General features: G+C 43.5%; 1 protein-coding gene across 1 annotated transcript in view; it reads left to right on the forward strand.

The window, feature by feature from the left end:
* LOC109908063 (ephrin type-A receptor 2) overlaps positions 1–22,381 on the forward strand; it is a 38,623-nt gene extending 16,242 nt beyond the window's left edge. The window contains exons 4-17 of the mRNA XM_020506491.2: positions 8,032–8,187; positions 8,436–8,795; positions 9,999–10,126; positions 10,414–10,582; positions 10,817–10,910; positions 11,378–11,433; positions 11,523–11,648; positions 13,372–13,557; positions 13,720–13,781; positions 13,915–14,124; positions 14,318–14,467; positions 15,458–15,651; positions 16,111–16,266; positions 17,684–22,381. Coding sequence (XP_020362080.1) covers positions 8,032–8,187; positions 8,436–8,795; positions 9,999–10,126; positions 10,414–10,582; positions 10,817–10,910; positions 11,378–11,433; positions 11,523–11,648; positions 13,372–13,557; positions 13,720–13,781; positions 13,915–14,124; positions 14,318–14,467; positions 15,458–15,651; positions 16,111–16,266; positions 17,684–17,792 — 2,156 coding nt within the window. The 3' untranslated portion in view covers positions 17,793–22,381. The remainder of the gene's footprint in view (positions 1–8,031; positions 8,188–8,435; positions 8,796–9,998; positions 10,127–10,413; positions 10,583–10,816; positions 10,911–11,377; positions 11,434–11,522; positions 11,649–13,371; positions 13,558–13,719; positions 13,782–13,914; positions 14,125–14,317; positions 14,468–15,457; positions 15,652–16,110; positions 16,267–17,683) is intronic.
* The last annotated feature ends 4,500 nt before the right edge of the window (positions 22,382–26,881 follow it).

Consider the following 26,881-nt stretch of genomic DNA (forward strand, 5'->3'; position numbering starts at 1 on the left):
CTGGATGTCTAGCCTGGACTTTAAGGAAAGACAAGGGAAGTGTGTCCTAGATGACCGTGGTGGCTGTTGTTTGGGCAGTGTAGTTGAAGGACGGGTCACGGGACATCTATTTAGTGTTAGACCTCTGTTAGTTTGTGTGATGGTTGTTTTAATGGCATTGTTAGTTTACAAGCATTTCGCTACACCCGCAGTAACATCTGCTAATCACGTGTATGTAACCAATAAAATGTGATTTGATGGCTTCTTTCTTCCTATTTGTACCTCTCTCTCTCCCATTTTCACTACTCCCTGTTCTGTGAACAGCCCGAGGGAGGAGGAGTGTGAAGAGAAAGGGATTAGGGAATGTATTGTGTTTGTTAAAAACCAGATGCAAGCCTAAGTGGAATTGTAAAACAGATGTAATTCCCTTACATCTGCTCCATTGGTCAGCTAATCCTTTTTACTATTTCCCCACACCTTAACCCGCACACCCCACACCTTGACCCTACCATCCCCCCCTCTCCACCCCCCTCCTCTCTCTGTGACCCCCCTGGCTTCATGTTACTACCATACCTCCCCCATCAGAGAGACACTTTGTTCTACTCAACTACTCCTCCACCACCCCCTAATACACCAATGAGACGTTGTCCTGCTCATGCAGCATTAGTGGCAACACGTAGAAATTACAGAGATGCAAAACAACTGAAAATGGGAGCCAAAAATACATTTTAGTCAATAAGCACGCTTCTCATCTGAAAAGGTTCGGAACAGTTCGTGCATATATTATGATGACATTTTGTACAGTTTTTGTTAGTTTTGGCTTTCAGCAAGTTTATTTTTTTTGCTGTTTGTGCACATCAAAAAATTCTGAAGCTGAAGTCTACGCCCCTTCGTCGGAGATTGGTTAACAGTAGGGATTCTTCAATGAAGTGTTAGTGTTCAACGATAGACGACTCATTTTCACATGCACATTTTTTACTTGAAATACTGCACTTAATGTCTTAGTTAGATGTAGAATTGTGCGACTAAGATCTTGGAAGAAATGTATGCCCGATATCTTTATTTTTTTTTATTAATTCAGACTATTTTGAGGAAGTATATACAGGCTTAATTTTTTTATTGAACCTTTTATTTAACTAGCTAAGTCAGTTTAGAACAAGTTCTTATTTACAATGACGGCCTACCAAAAGGCTTCCTCCGGGGATGGGGGCTGGGATTAAAAATAAAATAAAAATGTAGGACAAAACACACATCACGTCAAGAGACACCACAACACTACATAAACAGCATGGTAGCAACACAACATGGCAGCAGCACAACATGGCAGCAGCACAACATGGTACAAACATTATTGGGCACAGACTACAGCACAAAGGGAAAGAAGGTAGAGACAACAATACATCACATGAAGCCAGAGGTGTGGACTCGAGTCACGTGACTTGGACTCGAGTCACAAATATGATGAATTGCAACTCGACTTTGACTTTAATACTGATGACTAGTGACTTAACTTGGACTTGAGCCTTTTGACACGACCTGACTTGATACCCTCCACAAGCCCAAATATAAAAAATGATGCTATTTAAAAAAGTGTGCAGCGCATCAACTCTTAATTTACGGATTACAGTTTGAATCGGACAGCAGCCAATCAAATTGTGCCAGCTGAGAAAAAGATGTGTATGGCAGTGCAGAGGAACGTCAGCGGGTGAATTCAGACGGAGCTCTTGGAAAGATGATACCCAAAATTATTATTTTCGGATATAAAGACGACGCTCTATAAAAAACGGATTGCAGCTTGCAAGACATGCAGGGAAAAAATTACAGACAGAGGCGCAACAATTTCCAACTTTGTTCGACGTTTGAAGCTGCACAAAGAACGGTAAGTCGTGGCTAATATAGCCGACAGCTATATAATTTATAACATTACTAGTATAGCATGTAGGCTAACATAACGTTAAATCAATGAGCCTCCACACAGTCAATTAGTGTGGGAACGTGATCATTGCACCCAAGATTGAGCTACAACTGGCAAGGCAGTTGGTAGCCTAAATCCTGCCTGATGTTACTGCTGTTCCTAAAACCATTGACACACGTTAGCCTACTGTAACCACACAGAGTGTGTGTGTGTTAAGGTTGGGAGATTGTGTACAAGCCTACATCGCCCGATTGCGCCCCATAGCGGTCCTCGATAGTTGATCACTAATGGGGGGGGGGGCTTTCTCATGGCTACCCATGTATTTCCATGGAAATATAACGTTTATTTGGAAAGTAATAAATATATAGATTTTTAAAAGCATTCATGATTTGCGTAAATGTAATATACTAACTATTACTCTTGTTAAAAATATGAAATGGTATTACATTTGGTGAAGAGCACATTATGACTTGTTTAGGACTCAAAACTCAAAGTTTTGGACTTGAGACTTGACTCGGAATTGCCTGTCTTGACTTGGGACTTGAGACTTACTTGTAAAACAATGACTTTGTCCCACCTCTGCACGAAGCAGCCGCAACTGTCGGTAAGAGTCCGTGATTGCTATGGCTCTCAAGATGGACAAACCGTACTATTGCCGGTCTTTTAAGGGTGTATGCGAGCTTGTTCACCTAGCCGATTTCAGTTAGGCGACCCAAAGCATGCGGTAGCCTTTAGCCATTTCCCTCTCTCACTTCTTCCCCTCTCTCTCTCCTTTGCTCACTCCTGTGTTTGTTTTAGTTGGCTATTGACTCCCGGTAGTCAAGGACAGTTTAACTCACTACTACCCTGAGGCAGACATGACCCTCATGTGCTTTAAAAGCTAAAGAGCCCAGGACTTGAATTCAGCCTTTTTTCTTCTTCTCTAGAGCACCCCCACTTAACTCAAGTCCTTGGGGGATTTTCTGTTGTCCAACCACTGAGTACCCATTCAATCATCCATCGGTCCGTGCATTCATCACGGTCTCCATCTCCATCCATCTTAACTCCGGCTGACAAACCAGCCAACTCCACTTCCAGAATCCACCAGGTCCCGCCAGTCACTCACTATAAATAAACGCCCAGGCTCTTTAGACACAGGACCTCTCAAATGACAACAGGGCCTACCTCCCAGGGGACCCCAAAGGGCAAAAAAGACATTCTCACTTAAGTTTCTCAGCGGTCTGGCTCTTAAAGAGCTTAACAGACTTTTATTTAGTTGAGAAATGCACTGTTTTTACTCCCAGTTATGTTCTCTTTGAAAACAACAATGTAGCTCTCTCCCATATTCTTTCTCTGGACTCTATTTGTGGCTGTGACCACCTTCCCTCGCATACTTTGATTGGCTGCTGGATGAAGGAAGCTCGGCGTCAGCCTCATGCTTCCTGTTGTGTCCAGCAAAGATTAAGCCCCCTCCTCCTCCCCTCTCTCTAGCTCCCTTTAGAACATTATTTTACCCTTCTTCAGTTTCTATTCTTCTTAAACTCAGAAACTGGTGGTCACTGACTCCTGGTCATCATGTATATTGGATTCATTTCCTGTGATGAAAGGCAGTAAATGGGCCTGAACCCTATTGTTCACCGTTGGGTGGTGTATTCTGGAATGACTGTTGATTACAGTCTCTGACTCTTACAGGCTGACTACACCACTCACTTCGCGTGGGCAAGCGTTGCAAAATAAATTTAGACATACATGTTATTCAATTATTGCACCCACTGCCCCTGTCTGCGTTGCCAAGGGCTAAAATTGAAGTCTGTTCTATTTCTGATGCAGATCGCGCTGCAAGTCCTGCCTCTCCCATCTCCTCATTGGTTTATAGAAGCAGGTACCCATGTGCCATCACCTCATTGGTTATACCCACGTGGGAGACTGAAAGACTAACGAGGTCAGTGGCGGTAATGCACCTAATTTATGAAAGTTGCCAATCGCAACATAAAGTCAAAAGAAGAAAACCCCTGGGAGGAGAGATGACTAGAAATGATTCGGTTGACCCTTTTATGTGTGGATTAATTGGCAGAGTAGAGATTGTACATTTCAGGTAAAATAACTCAATGTTTATATCCCAGGACAAATTAGCTAGCCACAGCAAGCTAGCTAAATAGGACAAATTAGCTAGCAAGTGCAAACTAGCTAGCTAAATTGCCATAAATGCTTTTCGACCTGTCCTCAAATTAATATAATTGGTTCAGTGTTTGTTTTGATATCTTAACCTGCGCGTCGTGATCGCCTTTGGTGTGGGGGGACAAAATGCATTTATGCACGATGACGCACGCGTGCAGCCGGTATGGTTTCCGTGTTAATGTATTTGTATTTATTAAGGATCCCAATTAGCTGTTGCCAAGGCAGCAGCTACTCTTCCTAGGGTACAGCAACATTAAGGCAGTTATATACAATTTTAAATATGTTACATTTCATAACACTTTTCACAGGCCACTACTCTACTACCAGATATCTACAATACAAAATCCATGTGTACGTGTGTGTAGAGTGCGTGCCTTGTGTGTCTGCCTTACACCATCATCCCAGAAACCCTAGACCCACTCCAATTTGCATACCGCCCCAACAGATCCACATATGATAGTCTCTATTGCACTCCACACTGCCCTTTCCCACCTGGACAAAAAGGAATACCTATGTGAGAATGCTATTCATTGACAACAGCTCAGCGTTTAACACCATAGTGCCCTTAAAGTTCATCAATAAGCTAAGGACCCTGGGACTAAACACTTCCCTCTGCAACTGGATCCTGAACTTCCTGACAGGCAGCCCCAGGTGGTATGGGTAGGTAACAACACATCCGCCACGCTGATCCTCAACACAGGGGCCCCTCAGGGGTGCGTGCTCAGCCCCCTCCTGTACTCCCTGTTCAGTCATGACTGCACGGCCAGGCACAACTCCAACACCATCATTAAATTTGCCGATGACACAACAGTGGTAGGCCTGATCACCGACAACAACGAGACAGACTATAGGGAGGAGGTCAGAGACCTGGCCGTGTGGTGCCAGGACAATAACCTCTCCCTCAACATAATCAAAACAAAGAGATGATTGTGGACTACAGGAAAAAGAGGACCGAGCACTCCCCCATTCTCATTGACGGGGCTGCAGTGGAGCAGGTTGAGAGCTTCAAGTTCCTTGGTGTCCACATCACCAACAAACTAACATGGTCCAAGCACACCATGACAGTTGTGAAGCGGGCACGACAAAATCTATTCTCCCTCAGGAGACTGAAAAGATTTGGCATGGGTCCTCAGATCCTCAAATGGTTCTACAGCTGCACCATCGAGAGCATCCGGACTGGTTACATCACTGCCTGGTATGGCAACTGCTCGGCATTTGACCGCAAGGCCCTACAGATGGTAGTGTGTACAGCCCAGTACATCACTGGGGCCAAACCTCCTGCCATCCAGGACCTCTATACCAGGCGGTGTCAGAGGAAGGCCCTAAAAATGGTCAAAGACTCCAGCCACCCTAGTCATAGACTGTTCTCTCTGCTACCACACGCCAAGCGGTACCGGAGTGCTAAGTCTAGATCCAAGAGGCTTCTAAACAGCTTCTACCCCGAAGCCATAAGACTCCTGAGCATCTAGTCAAATGGCTACCCAGACTATTTGCATTGCCCCCCCCCCCCCCCTCCCGTCTCCACACCACTGCCACTCTCTGTTGTCATCTATGCATAGTCACTTTAATTAACTCTACCTACATGTACATACTACTTCAACTAACCGGTGCCCCCACACATTGACTCTTTACCAGCACCCCCCTGTATATATTGTTATTTTTTACTGCTGCTCTTAAATAACTTGTTACTTTTCGCATATTCTTATCCATATTTCTTGAAACTGCACTGTTGGTAGGGGCTTGTAAGTAAGCATTTCACTTTAAGTTCTACACCTGTTGTATTCGGCGCAGGTGCCTAGTAAAATTGGATTTTTGATTTTAATTTATGTGTGCCTGTGTCTCTCTTCACAGTCCCCGCTTTTCCATAAGGAGTATTTGTATAAAAAATGTTTTAGTCTGATTTTACTGTTCACATCAGTTACCTGATATTCCATGTAGCCATGGCTCTATTTAGTACTGTACGCCTCCCATAGTCTGCTCTTGGCTTGGGGATTGTGAAGAGACCTTTGGTGACACATCTTGTGGGGCATCTATGGGTGTCTGAGCTGTGTGCTATGTGTTTAAACAAACAGCTCAGTGCATTCAGCATGTTAACATTTCTTAGAAAAACAAGTAGTGATGAAGTCATTCTTTCCTCCACTTTGAGCCATTCGAGATTTACGTGAATATTATTGTTAGCTCTTCGTGTACATTGCTGTAATCTCCCCGCAGCCATGACCAGATGCATCGCAGGCGTTCTCATTTCCCCACCATTGCTGCCGCACAGAAATAGCCTAGTCCCCTCTATTGTTGCCATGTGACATTTCTACTATTTGCAACAAGTGTTTATTTAAAATAAAAATGTTGAATGGCTTGACATTCTTCTGCCTGCTGGTTGCTTGTGAAAGAATATGCTAATGAGTTAGCTGGGAGCCTTTTGGTGAGGCTTGAAGGGAAGGGACAGAGGTATTTGTTGATTACCAGTGGGGAGGTCAGAGAAGACGGAGGCCTATGGATTGGGATTCGAGATGGCAGCTGTTTCGTTTGCCCACTCGCAATAGGATTCGATACCCTTCTTTCTTTCTATCCCTCTGCTGCCCTTCTGTTTCTCTGTCCCGCCATGTCTTTTCGACCTTCGAGATCTTGTTAATGAGTAGTCATGAACGTTATAGAATCAGCTGGCAGAGAAAGAGAGGAAAGGGGATGTGAAAGAATGAGTAACAATCCAAAATCTTTTCATGCTTCGATTTTTCTCTCAACTAAGAATGCACTACTGTCATTCATGTTCGCCATGTCATCCGGTTACTTGCGTGATCCAAGTAAACTTCAGCGAAGGCGGTAACTGATCAAAGCTGATATTTCTCTGAGAATAGACATCGGTGTCCTTCTTGACTTGCCCCTGGTGTTACCTTTTGGATGCAGACACTGGAACCATATATCATTGATTCTTTACATATTTCACCTTCTTTCTCAGGTCATTCCTCCATTGCCTGTAATCAATTTCTCTCGCCCCCCCCCTAATGTCTGATAAAGCAATGATGTCAACCTAGGAAAAGAGAGCTGGCTGAAGAAAGGATGCTATTTGAGATAATTGGAATAAAGACCCATATTGCAGGGCCTGGAAATAGAAGAACCAAAGCAAACAGTGTGTGTGTGAGAGAGGGCAGGGGAAACAGGTGAAGAGAACAGTAATCCTTCCTCTGAAGTCAGATTTGCTCGCCGTGTGTGTGTAGTCATGTAAGGGGATAGAGCACGGACATGACCAGAAGCCATTGGAATGTTTTTGGAGCATTTAAGGGCGGCCTTCTCATTTTCACTTTCCTCCATGAGACCCTCAGAGATTTCACGCCGTCTTACTCTGATTCCAACTACTGTTGGTGCACAGCTTGAGCTTACCTGTATCTCTCTCACTCTATTCTCCCATGTGTGAAATCAGCAGACATCTTATCTAAGCGATACAGTTTCATATTTGCACAGGGGTCTTTTTAAAAGATGGCTCAAGTATGCACATAATGGTTTCACTTATTCATTTTCTCTCTTTCTGATTTCTTTTCCCACTTGATTCTGGCTTGCACTCCTCTGTTTTCTCTCCTCTTCTCGTGGAGTATTGATGGCTGACTTACTGTCCTGGAAATGTGGGAAGACTGGTTGTATTGGTTTAGAGAGAGAGCGAGAAAAGGTGGATGGTTTAAAGGTTTAAAAAGTAGTAGTATGGCTGTTGTTTCTGCACCAAACACCCACTCAGATGTAGGAAAACACTGTAATAATCATCTACATAAACACTTTTTTTCATCCAAATGGGACTCTATTCCCTTTATAGTGCATTACTTTTCATCAGGGTTCATAGGGATCTGGTCAAAAGCAGTACACACCATGTAAGGAGTAAAGTGCAATTTGGGATACACACCATGTTTTCCTTGCCATGTTTTAATTTCCCGTTTCTTAAGTAGTTCCCTTCAGTTCCTAATGAAAGTCTCCCCTGTGTGTGTTTGTGTTTTCAGAGTGTCAGCCAGGCTTCTTCAAAGCCTTCGTGCCCAGCGACACGTGCAAACTATGTCCTGCTAACACCCAGCTGCTGGGCTCCGGGGCGCTGCTCTGCCCATGTGCAGAAGGCTTCTACCGCGCTCCTGACGACCCGTCAATAGGGCCCTGCTCAGGTTAGGAGGAGGAAGATGTCCATTTTAGGAAAATGACTTTAATGTGCACTGTCACCATTGGTGGATCCCACACTGACAACTAATGAGAGTTTTTATTGCGCTCATAGTGCTCTCTTAACCAAAATAATGGCATAATGACACTAAATAGAAAATCACAGAATGCTACAGTGGTTGACATAATGATGACATTAATCATACATCGTGAACTAACATACTATGCATCCATTTTCCTGCTCCTGTTGCCTTAGGCCTGCCCTCAGCGCCTCAAGAACTGGTCGCCACGACCACCCAGCTGGCTGCGGGCAAGCTGCATCTGTCATGGAGCCCGCCGGAGGACACGGGCGGCCGTAGTGACATCACCTACAGTGTGGAGTGTAGATGCTGTGATGGCGCCACGTGCCAGCCGTGCGGGGAGAAGGTGCGCTTCGAGCCAGCCAGCTTGGGCCTGATGCACACCTGGGTGGCGGTGAGCGAGCTGGAGCCCCACCTCAACTACACTTTCACCGTGGAGGCCCACAGCGGAGTGTCGCTGTTTGCCAGCCAGGTGGCACCGCGCTCCAACAGGCCCCCGTCCACAAGCACATTGACCACTGCCCTGCACTACACAGGTGAGTCACCATCAGTGTTGGGATTTATTACCTGAAAAAGTAATACATTACGTATTACTCATTACATTTACTTTACAGTATTACTTTGTGTTACTTTTATGAATCCAGGTGAAAGCTATGATCCCTTATTGTTGTCACCTGTTAAACCCACTTCAATCAGTGTAGATGAAGGGTAGGAGACAGGTTAAAGAAGGATTTTTAAGACAATTGACACATGGATTGTGTATGTGTGCCATTCAGAGGGTGAATGGGCAAGACAAAATATTTAAGTGTCTTTTGAATAGTTTATGGTAGTAGGTGCCAGGCACACCATTTTGAGAACTGCAATGTTGCTGTGTTTTTCACACTCAAGAGTTTCCCATATCGATCAAGAATGGTCTACCACCAAAAGGACATCCAGACAACTTGACACTACTGTGAGAAGCATTGGAGTCAACATGGGCCAGCATCCCTGTGGAACCCTTTCGACACCTTGTAAAGTTCATGCCCTGACGAATGAAGTCTGTTTTGAGGGCAAAAGGGGGTGCAACTCAATATTAGGAAGGTGTTTCAAATTCTTGTACCCTCGGTGTATACTCTAAGCAAAACATCTGTACAGATTTCCAATCTTTTCATTCAAAATATTTATCTCGAGCCGCCAGCTCTGTTCATAGACCGCACGTACACTGACCCATAGAGATGTATAGAGGGCCCACTTGCCACAAGACGGGAAAGCCCTCTATGGGCAAAGATCAGAGGTGCGTCCTCTATAAATTTGTATGGACAACAGCTGTCATGCTTTTACTCAAAACAGCCTTTCTCCGCTCGCTCGAGAACTAAATGAGGAAACGAGACAAGTTCGGATCATGGGTTTTGACAAAAATAACTAAAAATATTACCCTTTTTTTTTTAAAGTAACGTTACTTTATGCCGTTACTCATAAAGTAATCTGATTGCAAAACACGTTACTTTTGTAACACTTTACCCTCAACACTGGCTACCGTACTTAGGGGTAATGGTAGTAGAAGTAGTAGAAACCTTTTAATTATGCATGATCAAATGGGATCTGAAATGTAGTTATGGCTTTTCATACAAGCATGATAACTAAACTCTCACACATATTGCAATGAAAGCATTTCAAAAGCTCTTGGTTGGTTGAACCTGTGAAGGATATTGCACAACGTCTCGGTATTGTTGACATCTCCCCTCCTTCCTTCTCCTTAGACCCCCCCAAGGTGACGTCCATGCGTCTGGTCGAGCGAAGCCCCACCAGCCTTTCCCTGTCCTGGGCTGTAGCCCCCCACAGGCCCCTGCCCCGGCCCACCCGCTATGAACTCAGCTACCGCAAGAAGGTACAGTACCACCCACGCCACCACTAGCGGGTGCATATTTTTGCACTGTTCTATTGTATGTCTTTTATTACATAAGGACTTAAAAATGTAATGTTTTGATAGTGCACAAAGGAAAGAAAGAGTAAGAGAAAGAAAATGAGCGGGGTTTCATGGAGGATAAACGCCACATAAAGGGAGCAATATCGCATAACAAAATTATTATTATTTTGAGTCCTTACTGAAATCCAGTGAATCAATCATGACTTATCTCATCTTTCAATTCTCTCCCCCCTCTCCAACTCTTCCAGGATGACAATCTGGATGTGACCACGTACACTGTTCTGATTCTGGAGAAGAGCTCTGTGCAGATCAGTGAATTGTCCCCAGCCACGGCCTACCTATTCAGGGTCAAGGCCCTGAGCCCCGAGGGCAGCCCTGGAGGATCCATGGAGGATGAATTTGAGACCCTGCCTGATAGTAAGGACGATGGCCATATGAGGCTAATAAGGAGAAGGGAGAATGATAGGATGCTATTTGAGATGATTGGGACACCGCCCCATACTACAGGGCCTCGAAATGAAAGAACCAGTGTGTGTGTGTGTTTTTTTTTTTTGTCGGGGAGTGTGTGTGTTTTTTTTTTTTTTTTTGTCTTTTTTTTTTTTGTCAGTGTGTTACCATTGTGTCTCAGGGTTTGTTGTTGATGTGCCACAGTGCCCCAGAGCAACACGGCGGTCATCTTCGGAGCGGCAGTTGGCGGAGCGGCCATGTTGTTCATTGTGGTGGTCGTCCTGCTCGTACGCAAACGGTTAGCAGCAACCTCCTTTCCCCCCCTCTGCCCCTCGCCCTTTGCTTCTCGCCCCTTTTGTTAAGCACCTCCATACCACTCACCCCTTCACTGGTTTACTTTCTCATTCTTCTTTACTTTTGCCCTTCTCTCCCCTTCCTTTTGCTACTATCTCCGTCTGTTTTCCAGCACTCACTAGGGGAGAATTGGCATTGAGTGCAGCTTGTCATTGCTCTAACAAGTAGTGGCTTTGAATGGAAGCGGGCCCAAGTGGCACATTGTTTTGGAATAAGAGCTGGTCGGCTCTTCTTGTGGCATACTGTAGCAAATCCTTCAGCACAGCAGCACACCGCTATCTGTCCGTCGATCCGTCCATCTGTCTTTGACAAGGCTTAGGAAACACAGACAGGCTCCAGTCTATCAAAGCTTTCCCTCAGTGAATCGAGGCGGCACACACCAATGACTGATATTTCTTTTCTGTTATTCAGGAGAAGGAACTCTCATACAAGACAAGAACCAGAAGATACTTACTTCTCTAGCTCAGGTAGACAAAAGAAAATAAGTACCCCTCTCTCTCTCTACGTATTTTTATCTTTCTTTCACAAATGCCCATCTATTCGTATTCTTCTCCAGAGCAACTGAAGCCGCTAAAGACCTATGTGGATCCGCACACGTACGAGGACCCCAACACAGCCATCCTCAAGTTTGCCAGCGAGATCCATTCCAGCCACGTAACCAAGCAGAAAGTCATTGGAGCTGGTGAGTTCAGAACTAAGTTAAAACAATGTACTTAAGGGCTAAGGATGAAGGAGTTTCCATCCCCTAAGTCCCAGTTTATATATTTTTTGGGTGTGTTAAGGCTACAACTTGAGCTCTTGAGTGACAGTGGGTAGACCATTCAGATTGGTATTGATGGATTGCGTCTTCGACTTGCATGTTTAGACATAATTCAGTGTGGCAACTCTGCTTGGCTTCGGGGACCAGTGCTTTATCTCCAAATCCACATTAAATAATAATAAGATAAGCAAAAGTAACTGGAGCAGAAAACTGAGTATTTGAGAGGCTATAACCACCCGAGCCCAAACTCCTATTCTGCAAATGATAGTTTTATTGCAGTGTGACAACATCTGCCATTCTGCTCTTTGAACCCCCAACCCCCACCTCCCCTTCTCCTACCCAACCGTGCTCTGTCCTCTGTGACAGCTGATTCCCATGCTCCCACACAGGCCGCAAGCCTCCACCAATGAGAGATTAAAATGTTTAATGTAACCTTTGTTTAACTAGGCAAGTCAGTTAAGAACAAATTCTTATTTACAATGACGGCCTATCCCAGCCAAACCCAGACGACGCTGGGCCAATTGAGTGCCGCCCTATGGGACTCCCAATCATGGAGAGAAACACATATTTCTTACGCAATCCCACAATAACACACCTCTGTGAAAGGCCCGGAGCAAAACAGCTCCGTATGCTTCCTTGTTTACTTTCTCCTTACACAATTTCCATAACCCTCAAGAGACACTAAAGGTAGGGCTGGGCGATATGACCTAAAAATCATATCTATTTTTTTTTTCAAACTTATGGGCGATTCACAATGTCATTTTTTTGTTGTATGTTTTCTCTAAGTTTGAACAAAGTGAACAGGCTAGCATCGTCTTCAAACAGTTGGAGACGGAGTGAAGTGATGTGTTCAATACCAATTCAACTAGCAATTTGCTAGCTAACAAGGTAGAACGGTTGAATTGGTATTGAACACATCCCTTCCTGTTCAGATGTTGGAATCAGGTGGCCTACCTTATTTCTCAGAATGAGATACGAGAGAACAAGTTGCCAATTCCTTATAGAATTGTGTTTAATGCTTATTTCACATTTATAAAACAGACTAGACGGCTAGTATATGTCTTTGGCTAAAATGCTGCTAGCGGTATGCGATACTGCAATGCCACGCTCAACAAACTGAGCATGAATTTTTCAGAATCAATGTTCGTTGAGACTCCTGTTTTAGTAGTGTCTGTTCTGCATGCAATTTGAGGAGTTGAGACTTAAAAGGGTATTGTTGGAAAGGTTAACTTCTCTATTACAGTTAAATAATGTGTCCGTGTGTTTGTGTCCATATGATTGATTCAGTTCGACCAAACCTTAAATGCAAATAGTGAGTTGAAACCGCTTGTCAGAGAGGATGAAGTGATCTCTCATCTTTGTTGTTGTGAGTGGCAGGGGTTGTGTGTGTGTGTGTGTGTGTGTGTGAGAGAGAATGGGAAGGTGCACAGAAAGAGCAAAGGAGACGAGACCAAAAAGACAACATGAGAACAAGTGAACATAAATGCAAAAAAAAAAAGGGTATTCTGCACAAAAACATTTGAACTAATTGAATTTTGATATCGCCCAGCCCTAACTACAAGCCACAACCATATAAAGGATAGGGCTTGAAATATTGCTCAATCTTGTCTTTGGGTTTAAAAACTGTTTTCTTCTGCGCCTCTAGGGGAATTTGGAGAGGTGTTTCGCGGTATTCTGAAAGCGCCAGGGCGGAAGGAAGTGGCAGTGGCCATTAAGACGCTGAAGCCGGGATACTCGGAGAAGCAGAGGCAGGACTTCCTTTCAGAGGCAAGCATCATGGGACAGTTCTCCCACCAGAACATTATTCGCCTGGAGGGAGTCGTCACCAAATGTAAGAAGGCTCTGTTAGTCTACTGGGCGCTACCTGTACCTAGAACAGTATGCTCCTGTCAAACATTCACTTACCCGGTCTATATATCAATTCCATCTGTATACATTTCCTGCCTGTTTTGGGCAGTAGTTAACATTTATTTATTCCCTTTTTTGATTCCAGTCAAACATGCCATGATTGTGACTGAGTATATGGAGAACGGAGCACTGGACAAGTACCTAAAGGTGAGTACAGTACATCGTATGCAAGTTACCTATATAAGTGAAGGACAATGCGTTGCCACTGAGTTACCACAGAAACTTCACATGATGTCTCTCTAACAGTATGTTTGTGTAACCATATGTGTTTCCTCCTCAGGATCACGATGGCGAGTTGCCCTCCTTCCAGCTGGTGGGCATGATGCGTGGCATCGCCGCAGGCATGAAGTATCTTTCCGACATGAGCTACGTTCATCGGGATCTGGCTGCCCGCAACATCCTGGTCAACAATAACCTGGAGTGTAAGGTGTCTGACTTCGGCCTGTCCCGAGTGCTGGAGGACGACCCTGAGGGCACCTACACCACCAGTGTGAGTTATCATTGGACGTTAGAATGGTTGGCTTTACTTAGCCCTTGCTTATGCATTTGCCTTGTAAACACTGTATTTCAGTGTAAACTGCTCACAGAGGACCTTAATTTAATAAAATGTAATTGAATTGAGCAAAACTGTATTTTTTTGGGCTTTGACCTGAGTGTTGTCCACTTGTTTCCCCCACCAACAGGGTGGTAAGATCCCCATCCGCTGGACAGCCCCAGAGGCCATTGCCTACAGGAAGTTCACCTCAGCCAGCGACGTGTGGAGCTTCGGCATTGTCATGTGGGAGGTCATGGCCTTTGGCGAGCGGCCCTACTGGGACATGAGCAATTGCGAGGTATGCTACAATTCTAATGCTAACCAGGAGTTGGAACCAGTTCAGGGAACAGAACCGAAAACTGTAAAATAACAAACATTTTCAAGGAACGGAAATGAATGTGATCCATACTGTTCCGGTACAGAACCGTTATTCTTAAAGCATGGGAACCGGTTAATAACGTTCTTTAACGTTCCAGGCATTTTGCTCTAGTCCCACAAAAAATGCAACAAAGTGTCTATGCAAAGTCCTCACTCAGAAACTTATTCCAGGATCTGCCTGCAAGCTGAAAATCCTTGTGTGTGTTTAGGCTACCTGCCCTCCAATGTCTGAAGCATAGGCTACTGTACTGACGTTACCATAGGCTATTGTACTGACATTACAAGCGTGATTCAGAAGATGGGAGAGAGATTTAACTTTTTCAATATACAAGAAGTGCAAAAGGGTTTTTAGTTCTGGTGCCGCTCTGCACACACAGCTAGCTAGCTAGCTCAAGCTTGTTAGCTAGCTAGCTCAAAGGACATTCAACATTCCTCCATAGAAGCCACTCCTCCTAGGTATAATTCTGTGGACCTAATTCAGATAATGCGTGTCATAACAAGATGCCCAGTGCTTCAAGCCTCCTCAACTCTCTCTTGCTCTCATCCCACCCGCAAAATTTCTGTCGCATCCTGCGCCATAGGCTACACTGTCGATCAAACATGTAAACAACTAGCTTGCCTGCTCTATCTGCACTGATTGGTGAAGTAATTTAATGCGCTAGATGTAAAAAAAAACTGATTTCACAGGTTAAAAAAGAACAGAAAGAAATTATATAAACCAGTATTTTTGGGGGGGGTTCGAACCGAGTCAGAACATTTATTTTGCTGGTTGGAAGAATTGGGGGGAAAAAATTGTGGTTCTGTTCAGAACGAATGATTGTAAAATAATTTTGGTGCTAATTACCTTAACATCTCATTGAGCCCCGTTTCAAGTCTGAGATCTCAGTGACCTCTAGCCTCTGATTGTCAGGTAATGAAGGCCATCAACGAGGCGTTCAGGCTGCCGGCGCCCATGGACTGCCCATCAACCGTCTACCAGCTCATGTTGCAGTGCTGGCTGCAGGAACGCTCCAAGAGGCCCCGTTTCCCGGACATTGTCAGCCTGCTGGACAAGCTACTCAGGAGCCCTGAGTCCCTGAAGGCAATCGCAGATTTCGACCCCCGGTAAGAGTTCTTTAATCTCTAGAAGGGAATTAAACAGCAAAACAGAGTGGAGTGTAAAAAAATGCAGATTTTGTTAAATTCTTGGTAGGTTAGTGTGGCAGCATAATGTGTGTCTGAACATGTTTTAAACACATTTACATGTTGGTCATTTAGCGAAATATAAGAGCAATTAGGGTTAAATGCCGTGCTTAAGGGCACGTCAACATATTTTTCACCTCAGGGTTTCGAACCAGCGACCTTTCGGTTACTGGCCCAACGCTCTTAACTGCTAGGCTACCTGCCGCCCCACAAAAAACAAAGAGCTGTCAGGTTCCTACCTTAATCAGTTTCTCCATAGCTGCACCAAATGCTTTTTATCTCACCGTTTCCTCGCAGGGTTATTACAGCCTTTTCATTGTCTTCATTGTCGGCCGGCTGTTGATGATTATTCCTTGCTCTTCTCTACTTTCACTACTCCAGCGTATCCATCCGCCTGCCCAGCACCAGTGGTTCGGATGGCTCACCCTTCAGGTCGGTGTCCGAGTGGCTGGAGTCCATCAAGATGAGCCAGTACAGTGAGAACTTCACCTGTGCCGGAGTGTTCACCATGGACCAGGTGCTGCAGATGAAGAATGAGTGAGTAGTGTTTTTTTAAGCGTTTATTTTTATTTTGGGGGGACATTGTCTGTTGCTAGATGATATGTTAACCATAAAAAATATCTAATCTGAGAAACTATTGATTGCAAATAATCTAAGATTGGTTGAGAGTGTTGGAATAGAATAGTACAAATATATGTATAGAGTATCTGCACAATGGAGAACAACTGGTTCCCAAGCTGGGCCCTTTCTTGATTTTCCAAAACATGTTATGGATATGACTTCTGCAGAGTATTTGGGTTTTTTGTTCTTGAAAAAGTTGCTTTCAAAGCCAGAGAACAGTTTACGCACAATATAAGCTCTGGCATTTCTACAACTCGAGAAAACAAGTGAGATGGAAGAAATTATGGAGCGAAATAAAGACAGGGCTCATTTGTGGTGGCCTGGTGGTGGCTTGTGGTTTGCCCCCTCTCTTCCTCCCTCTGTCCTTTTTACAATTCTTTCCCTCCTTTGCCCACACCAGCAGCCCAGGGCAGCACTTCTGCAGCAGATCCTGGCTGTGTAGGGCAAAGGCCAATGTGACTTATGCATCATAAAAGGAAAGGAGAAGGAGAAGAAGAGAGAACAGCCACTAGAGTAGAAGGGGCAATGTGGAGATAAGGGAAATTAAGGGAAATGTAGTGTATAACAGTTGTGGATGAGGAGAGGACTTTAGGGCAACACACACCCCAAAAAGATATTCAGACGAAAGCACTGTCCCAAAATATCATATCAGTCTTTCAATAATTACAGTATCTGGGAGTTAGTTAGTCTTCAGACAAAACACATGAAAATGAGCGCTGTGTGGAAACGGGGGAAACGTCTTTGAAGTGTGTGTCATATATTCCCTGGTGAGATTTTCGGTCCCATGCTCGATCTCTTGTCATCTGGTTGCACTCGACCTAGCCAGGAACTATTTATGACACTCCCTCTGCTCGCCAGAGAAGTGATTGATGGGCGAGATGGGAAATCCTCATTAACTAATTAAAAATGTAATTAAACCTGGTAATGAGTGACTTAGATGTGGGACACCTTTGCCAGATTCTGGCACGTGTGGACATGTGAGGGGTTTGCCCTTTCTTGAAAATGTGAAATTGTCCATCCATCCTCCCAGCTAGTCTCTAGAGGTTATTCTCAATAGGTTGCTATCTTTGCTTTGCTAGTGCCTAGTGTCTGCAGGTTTTAGTTTTTTCCTTTCAATTAATACCTTGGCAACCAAGTGAGGGGAGTTTCTTACTAATTAATGACCTTAATTCATCAATCAAGTACAAGGGTGAAGCAAAAACCCACAGACACTTGGCCCTCCGCGGAATGAGTTTGACACGTGACATAAAAGGAATCTGAACCAAGGCAAGACGTGAATTCCCCCGTTGCTATCCAATGACTCTCTCAATCTCTCTCGTCTTCTGTTTCAAAGGGATATCAAGAACATTGGCGTAAGACTGCCCGGCCACCTGAAGAGAATTGCATATAGCATCCTGGGCTTGAAAGACCAGACCAGCACCCTGAGTGTATTTGCAGTGTGACTCAATACTAGTGGTACAGGAATTTGAATCGGCACTAAAGCGGGCAACACTCTGACTGAATATTGAAATCTGTGTTGGACTGGACTGGAGCGGAGCTGCGGGAACGGCTTTGGACAGGCAGAACCAAACTGAACACGTCGTAGGAACATGGTCCAGCCAAAAGAGACTGACATATTGTACATTCTTGGAGATTTGTAACAGGCTTGTTAAGTGATTGCTAATATTTTTGAATTTATACAGCAATAGATGTATTAATTAGACTGTGTATATTATACTGTATATATTTTTTATTATCCATCTCCATTGTACAGATACAGTTCATTGCTCAATCTTTGTTTTATATATTTTTGGGATGCATGCTTCCATCTCTAGCACCCAATATTGAGAAGAGAAAATGAAAAAAGTGACACAACCACTTATACTTAGTTCAACTAATATGATTCTTTGTGTGACGTGGACTGCTGTGCCCTTTTCAGAATGAGTCCGGTGTTGCCGATGCCATTGCAATTCACTGAGTGAAATGCATTCTGGTCGGCGTAATCTCTTGCTAAACTAATGAAAATGGACTCGAAGCAGAGAGTGGACCTGAAAGGGGCTGGCCATAGGTTAACATGGGGCACTGGTATATGCCAGTCTTGAGGTTATTGTCTTAAAGTCCAGGTTGGGCTGTTGTTGGCTACTGTTATGCTTTATGTGGGCTTAATTCAGAATTTAAGCTATCATATGAATTTGAGTTTATATAAAAACAGTGAAAAGATATGAGGTACTCATCATGTTCAGTTTAACATGCTGTAAAAGCTTGTATTGATTGATTGCAAACAAAGAACATCACTTACAGTGCCTTCGGAAAGTATTCAGACCCCTTGACTTTTCCACATTTTGTTACTTTACAGCCTTATTCTAAAATGTATCAAATATAATTTTTCCTCAACAATCTACAATACCCCATAATGACAAAACGAAAACCCTTTGGAAACAGGATGCACCGGAGTTCAATTTCGAGTCTCATAAGACCCTTCCTTTCTAAGGTCTTTGAAAGCCAAGTTAACAGATTACCGACCATTTCGAATCTCACCGTACCTTCTCTGCTATGCAATCTGGTTTCAGAGCTGGTCATGGGTGCACCTCAGCCACGCTCAAGGTCCTAAACGATATCATAACCGCCATCGATAAGAGACATTACTGTGTAGCCGTATTCATCGACCTTGCCAAGGTTTCTCAAATGACTGCCTCACTTGGTTCACCAACTACTTCTCCGATAGAGTTCAGTATGTCAAATCGGACGGCCTGTTGTCCGGACCTCTGGCAGTCTCTATGGGAGTGCCACAAGGGTTCAATTCTCGGGCTGACTCTCTTCTCTGTATACATCAGTGATGTCGCTCTCGCTGCTGGTGATTCTTTGATCCACCTCTACGCAGACGGCACGATTCTGTATACCTCTGGCCCTTTTTTGGACACTGTGTTAACTAACCTCCAGATGAGCTTCAATGCCATACAAATCTCCTACGGTGGCCTCCAACTGCTCTTAAATGCAAGTAAAACTAAATGCATGCTCTTCAACCGTTCGCTGCCCGCACCTGCCTGCCCGTCCAGCATCACTACTCTGGACGGTTCTGAATTAGAATATGTGGACAACTACAAAAACCTAGGTGTCTGGTTAGACTGTAAACTCTCCTTCCAGACTCACATTAAATATTTCCAATCCAAAATTAAATCTAGAATTGGCTTCCTATTTTGCAACAAAGCATCCTTCACTCATGCTGCCAAACATACCCTCGTAAAACTGACCATCCTACCGATCCTTGACTTCGGCGATGTCATTTACAAAATAGTCTCTAATACTCTACTCAACATATTAGATACAGTCTATCACAGTGCTATCCGTTTTGTCACCAAAGCCCCATATACTACCCACCACTGTGACCTGTATGCTCTCGTTGGCTGGCCCTCACTTCATACTCATTGCCAAACCCACTGGCTCCAGGTCATCAACAAGTCTCTGCTAGGTAAAGCCCCGCCTTATCTCAGCTCACTGGTCACCATAGCAGCACCCACGCTTAGCACCCTTTTCTTGATGAAAACCTGCTCCAGAGCACTCAGGACCTCAGACTGGGGTGAAGGTTCCAGCAGGACAACAAACCTAAGCACACTGCCAAGTCAACGCAGGAGTGGCTTCGGGGCAAGTCTCTGAATGTCTTTGAGTGGCCCAGCCAGAGCTAGAACTTGAAACCGATCAAAACATCTCTGGAGAGACCTGAAAATAGCTTTGCAGCATCGCTCCCCATCCACCCTGACAGATCTTGAGAGGATCTGCAGAGAGGAATGAGAGAAACTCCAAATACAGGTGTGCCAAGCTTGTAGAGTTAAACCTAAGAAGACTCGAGGCTGTATTCGCTGCCAAAGGTGCTTCAACAAAATAAATGTGGTATTTAATTTTTTTTTTATACATTTGAAATAAATTATATTTGCTATGTCATTATGAGGTATTGTGCTTAGATTAATGATGCAAAAAACGATTTAATCAATTTTAGAAAAAGTTTGTTACGCAAAAAGGGGAAAAAGTCCAGGGGTTTGAATACTGTCCGAATGCACTGTATATTGTAGCACTTAAATGAGTAACAATTGGGTTAAGTTGTCTCATCTAAAAGATCTAACTCGCCATTTTTATTGTCATTATGCCATAGGAAGATCACATTTGAAATAAAATGATGCAGAAAGAATTATATTAATAATGATGAATTTAATTTGGAAAGGTATTGTCGAGCTTCAAGTCAGGGATACATTGAGTGTGTGCCTTTTTTTCAAAGTTAGTTGAAGATACAAATGCCTAAAAAAGTAACATTTCGGAGGGTTAGAAATGCGTTGTGAGATTTCAGACAGTGTAATGTGTAGTTTGATATGCAATTTCAAAGTGACAGTAAAGTAGTATTTTAAAAAATTTAATAAAAAAAAATCAGAACTTGGAAACTATTCTTATTCCAATTGCATTATCCAGATTTCTTATATGGTGTTCAGTAACACATTTTTGTGGGATTAAACTATTTGCTTTGACAATGCAGATATACTAGTAAGCTTGGTGTATTATTTTTCCTCTGATTGCATTCCATTGATAGTGGCTGTTTCTGTTAATGCCAAGAAAGTATACATTTCCTTCCGTCTTTATTGACCAGCTCATGCATATCCGCATTCCCCCCCCCCCAGATCTGCTTGTGCTCGTCAGTTGGCAAGAGCACAAACAGGTCTGGGACTAGTCTATATCCAAAAGACAGTGTTCATAATGTACCCCAATGCTCTTAAAAGAAGACTGAAAATCAGTTTACTCTCTCTTCACGACTTTCGTTTTTTTATGTAACATTTTGGACTGTATCAATTTCATGAAAATATGATGGTCCTTGTTTCATATGTCTTGTGAACATTATTAGATTACTAAATTTCCATTTGTAAAAGGGATTTTTTTCCTGGTTTATTGACTTACATTTTTGTCTTTTGTATAATTTGCCTTTTTAAAGCCCCCAATACAGCTGTTTTATCTCAATATCAAATCATTAACTGTGGTTTTCAATTAAATATTTTGTGGGGTTTTTTAAAGAAGAAAAAAATGTATTCTTAACAAAGAGCAATATCTCAACCAAAAATGTTGATAAGAATGTCTGGGAGTGGTGAGGGGAAAACTAGCTGTTAATGGCAGAGAGATTTGGAATTCTTATTGGTCTATTAACTAGTTAACTGCCTTGTGATGTCACCAGGCAGGCCAAAACTCCATCCCACAAAAACAGGCAAAAATTTCAGGCGGTCTTTTCAAACAGCTCTTACGCTAAATGGGCATTATCATTTTCAATGTCATAGTATTATTCCAACCACATAGTGTGGAAATTTACACTGAGGATACCAAACATTAGGAACACCCTCCTAATATTGAGTTGAACCCCCTTGTGCACTTCAGAACAGCCTCAGTTCGTAGGGGCATGGACTCTACAAGGTGTTGAAAGCGTTCCACAGGTTTGATGGCCCATGTTGACTCCAATGCTTCCCACAGTTGTGTCAAGTTGGCTGGATGTCCTTTGGGTGGTGGACCATTCTTGATACACAGGAAACTATTGAGTGTGAAAAACCCAGCGTTGTTGCCATTTTGACAAACCGGTGCACCTGGCACTTACTACCATACCCCGTTCAAAGCCACTTAAATATTTTGTCTTGCCCATGCACCTTCTGAATGGCACACATACACAATCCATGTCTCAAGGCTTAAAAATTCTTCTCTACCTGTCTCGTCCCCGTTATCTAGATTTAACAAGGGACATCCATAAGGGATCATTGTTCACCTGGTCAGTCTATGACATGGAAGGAGCAGGTGTTCTTAATGTTTTCTCCGTGTATATATATAAAAAAAAAAAAAGGAAAATTACATTTTTGACTACTGGTTCTTTATGCAGACAAATGAGCAGTTTCTTGATTAAAAAGTCAACTCCATTTGATACTTTATTTAAGTCTATTTTTGTACTTTTATTTATTGTAATTTTTACACTGGGCTGGGATTTATTTGTAATTGAAGGTTGTTTTTCAGTCTTAATAAACTTGCCTTTCATTCATATTTGGTACTTATTAGGATACCCATTAGCTGCTGCAAAAGCATCGGCTACTCTTCCTTTGGTCCACATGAAGCATGACATAATACATAGTACAGAACATTACTAGTCGAGGACTGAAATATATTCATTTAAAATGTCACACAGCCTACGTATCAGTACATACAGTGCATTCGGAAAGTATTCAGACCCATTCACTTTTTCCACATTTTGTTACATTACAGCCTTATTCTAAAATGGATGAATATTTTTCCTCATAAATCTACACACAATATCCCATAATGACAAAGCAAAAACAGGTTTTTAGAAATCTTTGCAAATGCATTAAAAATAAACTGATATCACATTTACTTAAGTATTTAGACCCTTAGTCTTTTGTTGAAGCACCTTTGGCAGCCTCGAGTCTTCTTGGGTATGACGCTACAAGCTTGGTACTCATGTATTTGGGGAGTTTCTCATTATTTTCTGCAGATCCTTTCAAGCTCTGTCAGGTTGAATGGGGAGCATCGCTGCACAGCTATTTTCAGGTATCTCCAGAGATGTTCTATCGGGTTCAAGTCTAGGCTCTGGCTGGGCCACTCAAGGACATTGAGACCTAAGCCATTCCCTCGCTGTCTTCAAATCAAATCAAATCAAATGTATTTATATAGCCCTTCGTACATCAGCTGATATCTCAAAGTGCTGTACAGAAACCCAGCCTAAAACCCCAAACAGCAAGCAATGCAGGTGTAGAAGCACGGTGGCTAGGAAAAACTCCCTAGAAAGGCCAATACCTAGTAAGAAACCTAGAGAGGAACCAGGCTATGTGGGGTGGCCAGTCCTCTTCTGGCTGTGCCGGGTGGAGATTATAACAGAACATGGCCAAGATGTTCAAATGTTCATAAATGACCAGCATGGTCGAATAATAATAAGGCAGAACAGTTGAAACTGGAGCAGCAGCACAGTCAGGTGGAAGTTGAAACTGGAGCAGCAGCATGGCCAGGTGGACTGGGGACAGCAAGGAGTCATCATGTCAGGTAGTCCTGGGGCATGGTCCTAGGGCTCAGGTCAGTTGAAACTGGAACAGCAGCATGGCCAGGTGGACTGGGGACAGCAAGGAGTCATCATGTCAGGTAGTCCTGGGGCATGGTCCTAGGGCTCAGGTCCTCCGAGAGAGAGAAAGAAAGAGAGAAGGAGAGAATTAGAGAACGCACACTTAGATTCACACAGGACACCGAATAGGACAGGAGAAGTACTCCAGATATAACAAACTGACCCCAGCCCCCCGACACATAAACTACTGCAGCGTAAATACTGGAGGCTGAGACAGGAGGGGTCAGGAGACACTGTGGCCCCATCCGAGGACACCCCCGGACAGGGCCAAACAGGAAGGATATAACCCCACCCACTTTCCCAAAGCACAGCCCCCACACCACTAGAGGGATATCTTCAACCACCAACTTACCATCCTGAGACAAGGCTGAGTATAGCCCACAAAGATCTCCGCCACGGCACAACCCAAGGGGGGGGGCGCCAACCCAGACAGGATGACCACAACAGTGAATCAACCCACTCAGGTGACGCACCTCCTCCAGGGACGGCATGAGAGAGCCCCAGCAAGCCAGTGACTCAGCCCCTGTAATAGGGTTAGAGGCAGAGAATCCCAGTGGAAAGAGGGGAACCGGCCAGGCAGAGACAGCAAGGGCGGTTCGTTGCTCCAGAGCCTTTCCGTTCACCTTCCCACTCCTGGGCCAGACTACACTCAATCATATGACCCACTGAAGAGATGAGTCTTCAGTAAAGACTTAAAGGTTGAGACCGAGTTTGCGTCTCTGGCATGGGTAGGCAGACCGTTCCATAAAAATGGAGCTCTATAGGAGAAAGCCCTGCCTCCAGCTGTTTGCTTAGAAATTCTAGGGACAATTAGGAGGCCTGCGTCTTGTGACCGTAGCGTACGTGTAGGTATGTACGGCAGGACCAAATCAGAGAGATAGGTAGGAGCAAGCCCATGTAATGCTTTGTAGGTTAGCAGTAAAACCTTGAAATCAGCCCTTGCTTTGACAGGAAGCCAGTGTAGAGAGGCTAGCACTGGAGTAATATGATCAAATTTTTTGGTTCTAGTCAGGATTCTAGCAGCCGTATTTAGCACTAACTGAAGTTTATTTAGTGCTTTATCCGGGTAGCCGGAAAATAGAGCATTGCCGTAGTCTAACCTAGAAGTGACAAAAGCATGGATAAATTTTTCTGCATAATTTTTGGACAGAAAGTTTCTGATTTTTGCAATGTTACGTAGATGGAAAAAAGCTGTCCTCGAAATGGTCTTGATATGTTCTTCAAAAGAGAGATCAGGGTCCAGAGTAACGCCGAGGTCCTTCACAGTTTTATTTGAGACGACTGTACAACCATTAAGATTAATTGTCAGATTCAACAGAAGATCTCTTTGTTTCTTGGGACCTAGAATAAGCATCTCTGTTTTGTCCGAGTTTAATAGTAGAAAGTTTGCAGCCATCCACTTCCTTATGTCTGAAACACATGCTTCTAGCGAGGGCAATTTTGGGGCTTCACCATGTTTCATTGAAATGTACAGCTGTGTGTCATCCGCATAGCAGTGAAAGTTTACATTATGTTTTCGAATAACATCCCCAAGAGGTCAAATATATAGTGAAAACAATAGTGGTCCTAAAACGGAACCTTGAGGAACACCGAAATTTACAGTTGATTTGTCAGAGGACAAACCATTCACAGAGACAAACTGATATCTTTCCGACAGATAAGATCTAAACCAGGCCAGAACATGTCCGTGTAGACCAATTTGGGTTTCCAATCTCTCCAAAAGAATGTGGTGATCGATGGTATCAAAAGCAGCACTAAGGTCTAGGAGCACGAGGACAGATGCAGAGCCTCGGTCCGATGCCATTAAAATGTCATTTACCACCTTCACAAGTGCCGTCTCAGTGCTATGATGGGGTCTAAAACCAGACTGAAGCATTTCGTATACATTGTTTGTCTTCAGGAAGGCAGTGAGTTTTGAGCAGTGAGTCTTGGCTGTTTGCTTAAGGTCGTCCTGTTGGAAGGTAAACTTTCGCCCAAGTTAGAGGTCCTGAGCGCTCTAGAGCAGGTTTTCATAAAGGATCTCTCCATCTGTACTTTGCTTCGCTCATCTTTCCCTCGATCCTGACTAGTGTCTCAATCCCTGCCGCTGGAAAACATCATCCCAGCATGATGCTGCCACCATGCTTTACCGAAGGGACGGTATTGGCCAGGTAATGAGCGGTGCCTGGTTTCCTCCAGACATGACACTTGGGTTTCAGGCCAAAGTGTTCAATATTGGTTTCATCAGACCAGAGAATTTGATTTCTCATAGTTCTGAGAGTCCTTTAGGTGCTTTTTGGAAAACTCCAAGCGGGCTGTCATGTGATTTTTCTTACTGAGGAGTGGCTTCCGTCTGGCCACTACCATAAAGGCCTGATTGGTGGAGTGCTGCAGAGATGGTTGTCTTTCTGTTAGGTTATTCCATGTCCACAGAGGAACTCTGGAGTTCTGTCAGAGTGACCATCGGGTTCTTGGTCATCTCCCTGACCAAGGCCATTCTCCCCCAATTGCTCAGTTTGGCGTGGCGGCCAGTTCTAGCAAGAGTCTAGGTGGTTCCAAACTTCTTCCATTTAAGAATGGCCACTGTGTTCTTGGGGATCTTCAATGCTACAGACTTTTTTTTCCTATACCTTCCCCAGATCTGTGCCTCGACACAATCCTGTGCTCTATGGACAATTTCTTCCACCTCATGGCTTGGTTTCAGCTCTAACATGAACTGTCAACTGTGGGACCTTATATAGACAGGTGTGTGCCTTTACAAATCATATCCAATCAATTGAATTTACCACAGGTGGACTCCAAGTTGTAGAAACATCTTAAGGATGATCAATGGAAACAGGATGCACCTGATCTTAATTTGGTGTCTCATAGCAAAAGGTGCTCAATACTTTTATGTAAATAAGGTATTTCTGTTTTTCATTTCTAATACATTTTGCAACATTTTATAAAAATCTGTTTTCGCTTTGTTGTTATGGGTTATTGTGTGTAGGTTGATGAGGATTTTTAAAAACTTGATCCATTTTAAAATAAGGCTGTAACGTAACAAAATGTGGAAAAAGTCAAGGGGTCTGAATTTCTCCTGAATGCACTGTACACACTATCTAGACCTAATACATAGTACAGTGCAAATTACAATACAATATATCATTTAATTAATTTCTGTTGACTGATTGACACTCCAAAACACCACTTACCTTAACTTAAGCCTGAAATTTGATTTAATTTTGCATTGTCCACTTGGTGATGTAGTTTACACACAGTACTGAGGATTTTGTTTTTCTGTATCAAAGTTGATTTTTATGTTTTATAGGCTACAGGGGAAGGGATTTTTAAATTAAACCTGGATGTAATTTTAATATGGCTGTTCATAGTATTACACACATTTTGAGTCACAAACATGTGTTTCCTTATATTAAAGAGTTGTGTATTACA

This window comes from Oncorhynchus kisutch, linkage group LG17 (assembly GCF_002021735.2).
Source record: "Oncorhynchus kisutch isolate 150728-3 linkage group LG17, Okis_V2, whole genome shotgun sequence".
In the NCBI taxonomy this organism is placed as follows: Eukaryota; Metazoa; Chordata; class Actinopteri; order Salmoniformes; family Salmonidae; genus Oncorhynchus; species Oncorhynchus kisutch.